General features: G+C 40.1%; 1 protein-coding gene across 1 annotated transcript in view; it reads right to left on the minus strand.

Annotated features, from left to right (window-relative positions):
* DOCK10 (dedicator of cytokinesis 10) overlaps positions 1-3,874 on the minus strand; it is a 190,322-nt gene extending 186,448 nt beyond the window's left edge. The window contains exon 1 of the mRNA XM_042458523.1: positions 3,616-3,874. Within this exon, the coding sequence (XP_042314457.1) occupies positions 3,616-3,777 (162 nt within the window). The 5' untranslated portion in view covers positions 3,778-3,874. The remainder of the gene's footprint in view (positions 1-3,615) is intronic.
* Positions 3,875-6,342: the final 2,468 nt, after the last annotated feature.

Consider the following 6,342-nt stretch of genomic DNA (forward strand, 5'->3'; position numbering starts at 1 on the left):
TCCCTGAGAAATGGTTCACGTTCTCATATGGCTGAACAGAAGGTTAACTGGGTTCAAATATTTCCTTTATAAATGAGAGGAGAATTAGACCAGTGGTGCACAATTCTGCTAGATCAGTGGTGCACAATTGTAATGAGTCCAAGAGATACATCTTGCAACACATTTAAAAGGTGAAGTGCTTCCCTGCTTGTTTCCTTCCTCTTTTTCTTAGGAAAATAAGGCAGTCCAAGGAGTCTTGAGAGGTAAAGGCACTACATGGGGTCTCAAAACGACACTTTGCCCTCTTATGAGTTAAAATGATGATTTGATCTGTTTATATCAGGGGTAGGCAACCTGCGGCCCGCAGGCCGGATGCGGCCCAGCGAGGCCTTGGGACCGGCCCCAGCCCGGTCCTGCCAGCGATTGCCGCCGGGGCCTTTGACCCATCAGGAGGAGGCGGGTAAGGGGGGAAGCGGCGGGCAAGCAGGGGCAAGGGGGGGCAATTGTCTATAGAAGCCTCAGAAACATGCATTTATATTAACTTTTTTTAAAAAATCAGCAAATTTATTCGTGTACTCAATTTTTTTAAAAAAAGTGTCCTCCATGTGAAAATTTTGTCCTACATTTGGTCCGGTTTATTTATTTATATAATTTTTTATTTAATTATTTATTTTTTGGCTTCGGCCCCCCAGTTGTCTGAGGGACAGCAACCCGGCCCCCAGCTCAAAAATGTTGCCTACACCTGGTTTATATTGTTCTCTTAGCTGTTAGATTCTAGGATCAAGATTTAAATGGTATTAGTAATGTGATATTATGGTACAGTTACTTATAACATAATTGTAAACTACTTTGAAAGAATATTTTTGTTTTGAAAAGAAATGTAAAATTTTCTCCAGTAAATAAAAATGAGTTACTATGCCATTTATTATGAAGAAACTGAATGTTTTATTATTTATATTCAATATGGATGGTTACCAGGAGGAGAGCCTTCTCAGTGTTGGCACCCCAATTGTGGAATGCTCTACACAAATACCGTCCTCACTGGAATCTATTGCATTGTCATTTCAGTGACAGGCAAATGCCATTCTAAATTTGCATACTTTTAAAATATAATTTTAATCTCACTGTGTACTTTCGTGGCCTTCAAGATCTTGCTGCTTTTTAGGTCTTAAGTTTACTATGACCCATTCCAGACGGGCCTTGGCTCCGCCTCCAGTATGTACTGGGGTTGGCCAAGGGTGCAGCATCCAATCAGGCCTCACCCCTAGTATGTACTGGGGGCGTCAAAATGGCAGTGTCCTATACACATGGGCGCCGGCATTTTGATGTGATGGACGCTTAGCGTCCGCAGGTCACAGCACAGATGTGATGCCGCAAGTGCGCCATTGGCGCCTTGTGATGTCACAATTGCGCCGCAAGAAGAACCTGCTTTTTGTGAGTTCTTTTTACTGTGTGAGGGAGCCGTGCGGTTTGTCCGCTGTGGCTCCCTCGCGGAGCAAACACGGGCGCCGGCAGAGCGCCCTTTTTGGGCACTCTGTAAAGTGCCTAAATTTGTTATATATAACTTATATAAGTTATCTTGGGAATTTTTATTGAAATATTACCTACAATAAATCTCTTAAGCCTGCCATCCTGTAACCACATACATGCAACTAAACCCTACTAAACTCAGTGTGACCTATGAGTATGGGGTTACTCTATAAATGACTACAACCTCATTAAAAGTACAGTGGTGCCTCGGGTTACGAAATTAATTCGTTCCGCGGCCGCTTTCGTAACCCGAAAAGCCTTCGTAAGCCAAATTGCCATAGGCGCTAATGGGGAAAAGCCGCGATTCCGTGCGAAAAAGCCGAAAAAAGCACCAAAAGTTTTTTCGTAACCCGAAAAAACATTCGTAACCCGAAACAATAATTCCCTATGGGATTTTTTCGTATCCCGAAAATTTCGTAACCTGGGTATTTCGTATCCCGAGGTACCACTGTAACTGAAATTTTATAACTAAAAAAAGGTACTGTAGCTCTCAACAAGTGAGCCAATGCAGTGTAGTTGTTTGATTGTTGGACTAGAAACTGGGAGACCAGGATTCAAATCCCCACTTGGCCATGGATATGCACTTACTGGCCTTGGGCTAGTCACATTCTCCCAGCCTCAGAGGAAGGCAAAAGTAAACGCCCTCTGATCAAATCTTGCCAAGAAAATCTTGTGACAGGTTGCCTTAGAGTCACCATATGTTGGAAATGACTTGAAGGTACACAACAGCTAAATTTTCAAAGAGCTAAGATTACAGTGTTACAATGACATTAATGGCTGTTTCTAGAAAGCTAGTTAGTTTTATTGAAAGTGGGAGGTGTGTCCCAGAATGTTGTTTCTCCCCTATCTGTAAAGGCTGAGGACAGGTAAGAGCTGGAATTCCTTGCACATGTATACAAGAGGGGCAGAATATGCTCATATTCAGTAAAAGACATGAGGAAATGCAGGAGGTTCTAGGTAGATGACTGCAAGTACTTTTCCCCTTTCAGCCATCTCAAGGTCTCTGAATGACAAAAAACAAAAAACAAAAAAAAACCCTCTTCACTATGATACAACTAAGCAGGAGAAGCTTAGATTATAATCAGTAATATTTCACATATCTGTGTGTAGTCAAGCATCACAAGTTGAACTGAGAAATATTAACAGCATTAGGCAACACCATACCTGCCTTGGGACCTTGTGATAGCTCATCCAGTGCGTTAGTGAATCTGAAAACACTGTGCTGTGGCCATGGTAACATCGGATAAACCACTAAGAACCAGACAATCAAAACTATTCTTATTTTATCACCCAGATCAGTAAAGCTTGGTCTAGTAATTAAACTGGAGTAAGTGCATTGGGGAACTAGAGAGGAAGGGAGAGAATATGTAATTTCATCACACTCATGCTTATACCTGCTGCTTAAAAAAATATACAGCTATAAATACAGGTATTCTAGAAAAATAAAATCCATGGTTTAGAAAGGAAGTTCATCTTTGATCTCATGTCCCATTGGCTCTCTTCAAGCAAACCAAGATAAAAATAGATAGATCACTTAACATTTATTCATAATTTAGGAGATCACTTCTAACACAGATGCCTATTGCTAAGAAGCTTATTAATATGATAATAAATACAAATACAAATAAATCCCTTTTACTTGAAGACAACAAGGGATTGTTGCTTGCAACAATTGGTTGCCTGGAACTACAGGAAGGTAACCAGAAAATACCTTGGTTATGTGACTGTTTCTACACTACTGAATCAGAAGTTTAGTAGAAAAATCAGAGGAGACACCAAATCTATATACATAAACATAAATAACATTATGATCAGAGTATAAGCACAGCATTTCACAGCAAAAAGAATAAAAAAGCAGAAACAAACCAGAAAGCAAAAGAGCTCTTTCCATATTGCATATAAGCCTTTCCTAATTCCAGCTGAAAAGGAAAGAGAAAATTAGGCTCTGTTAGGTAACAGACACAATTTCAATTGGAGGGCTTTAGAGTTCCAAACATGTTAGGAAATTTACTTTCAACACTCTTCTCTCCCTCTCTCTCTTGCAAGTCATGAAATTTGTCCTAATAGCCCTGTCAGCAGTGCCTATTTGACAAAAGTATACTATACCATGATGATGAGAGTTCTGGGTCTGCTCATTTCATCATCACTATCCAGAGGCAGGATTTCATGTGACAATTCCTCTTGCCGTCGTCTACAAATATGTGCACAGTTCCTCTGTACCACTGAACGAAAGGCTTGAAGCAGAACAATGCTGGCAGCACAACCCATAGCTGCATCCTGAAGCCTACAAAATAACTTCTATGTTTATGCTATGTTTGAAAAACAGTAGCTCCTTGTCCCTGCACACAGACTACAGTGCAGCTGCAGCCAGCTAGCTCTCTCCAATCGTTTCTTTGAGCTGTAATCATCTGATCACAACCAAATAGCTTGGATGCAGATATAGGAAAGATTTGATCCACTCACACATGGCACCAAGGTCCTTTCTTTTTCTTTTCTTTTTTCACTATGCATGTTTCTGAAAACACAGGAGAATAATTTTCCTTGCTTTTCACATTAATCCTCCTCTTCCTGATCCCAGATTTCCAAAGCTGAAAAGTACAAGCCAGCTGTTTAGTAAAACCTGGCAAGGCTGAATTCACTGCCTATTACCAATTGTACAGAGGAATGCCAGCAGTAAGAAGAATTAACCAAGATAAGTGAAAACGAATGTTTCTTTATAGTGGTTTATTAAGGAGGAAAAACTATTTTCGCTTCACTGGAAGGATGCTGATATGAGCTAAGAGCTTTCAGGAAAAGTCTTTCATTTTCTGAAATATAGCTAGTAGGTTCAAAGCACTCAAAACTGAACAGGCAGAATAAGTGCACAACAACACTGACTACATGCAGCTTATATTCAAACATCACTGCCTTAATGAGAACTGCCTCTGTTTAGTTTTCAAATGCTTTTAAATAGTAGGTTTTTGTGTGTCATCCCACACATGCAGTTGCTCTGCAGATTAGGATTTTCCCCCTAATTATCAGAGGCAGTTTGTGTGTGGTAAATCTCTCTAAGGAATGGATCACTCCAAAGGAATTAAGCCCTCAGTCTCCCCAATACAAAATAACCAATTGGGAAGCATTTATAAATGTTTGATTGATAAATAATTAAGGCCAGGAAAGAAAGAGGGGAGAACCAGCAGGCTGTTAGCAGTTAACAGATTAGCATTCTAACCACTGGCAAAGAAGTCATTCAGAAAAGAGCTAAAGAGCTGCTTAGAAACTACATGGCCCAGTTTGGATAAATATCAATATTGTAATGGTGTAGTTGTGTGAGGTAAGTCGTTGGCATCAGGACTGTCTTTTCTTACAAATGAAGGTTGCAAATTGGCATTTGCAAGAGGATCAGCATTCTCTTGAGCTAATACGACTTACCATCTTATTTTGTCCGCAGTCACATCTGCCTTCATTCTTTAAAACATGTTCCTCACTACTCTCACACAAAGAAGCTTGCCATGTTTTGGGAGGCAATGGGAATTCTGCCACTGACTTTCATGGGGACTTGAGCAAGCCTATAATTCCTGTTGATGTAATCTTTGGAACTGCTGTTTCATAAAATCAGTTGTTAAAACAAAGAGGGAGAGGGAGTCTAAATAGTGCTGTTCCCTGGAAACATTTTACACAGGGGTTGATTAGACTTTAATTGCTCAGTAATCTGTCACAATACAGCAGCATTTTAATGAAAATATTTACCAAGGCGATGAAATGAGTTCTTTAAAAGCATACTGCTCGTTGCCAAATGTTTCTCATTGCTTGTAGATTCAACTGACTACAGTACAGTATATAGATGTATTCTCTATTGCTCTCATTCAGAGAGAGATATCTGAGATACACAGACACAGTACTGGCAAGCAATGTGCAAGTCTGTCCTGATCTCTCTCAGCATTTTGTCAAGCAACATTTTGCTTCTTTCAAGTCATTTCACTAGATGACTCACAAGAGTATGGTTTAGTAGAAGGCAGAGATTTTGCAGCAAAGCAGCATGGATTTCTAATTTCTAATACATTTAACCATTGTCCTGAACCTTGTCTCCAAATTATACTTCTGAAATAAAGAAATCTTGGCTGTAACCAGAAGTGGGTTTTTATTTGGAAGCACTATGTGGCCCATTCAGCTTGGGTGTTGAAAACAAATTTCAAGGCTCAAAAGTTTTAATACAAAAGAGTATGTATTTTGCCTTGCTGGATCTGCAAAGCTGGTTAACAACTGTGTGGCTAGAGTAAATGCTCCAGGCCCATCAGTGGTTGGGGTGCTCTAATGCCAATGTTAGCATTACACACACACAAACATAAGCAAGTTTCTTGTACTGAGATTCTCACAAGAGAGAACACTTCTGGTAATAATAATAATAATAATAATAATAATTTTATTTATATTTTTCCGCCTCTCCCAGGTGGATTGAAGCAGGGTGTGTGTAGTTTTAATTCCCCTCTCCAATGGTTGGCACCACATGCTACTCATTCTGGCCCCCTTTTCCAGCTGCAGATAAGTGAAGAGGTATGTTTTGTGTTGGGATCTCTGCCTTTGAGACTCTGGTTGTGCCAGCTTGGACGCAGGCTTTAGAATCCCCAGAGCTATGCCCAGATCTATAAGATATTTGGTCTGGACCCATAGAGAGATCGTTTTGGCTTGCAGTACTACCAGGCCTGATCTACCATAACACAAAGTGGCCACTCCATCAGCAAAGTATGCACACCTGCACAAAAAACCCTCTTCAGCCCCTCCATTTAAAAAAAAAATTCAGAGGTTGCAACTGCCTTAATCCATTCTTGAATTTTAGTAAAAAGAACAAACAGT

This window comes from Sceloporus undulatus, chromosome 3 (genome assembly GCF_019175285.1).
Source record: "Sceloporus undulatus isolate JIND9_A2432 ecotype Alabama chromosome 3, SceUnd_v1.1, whole genome shotgun sequence".
NCBI lineage: Eukaryota > Metazoa > Chordata > Lepidosauria > Squamata > Phrynosomatidae > Sceloporus > Sceloporus undulatus.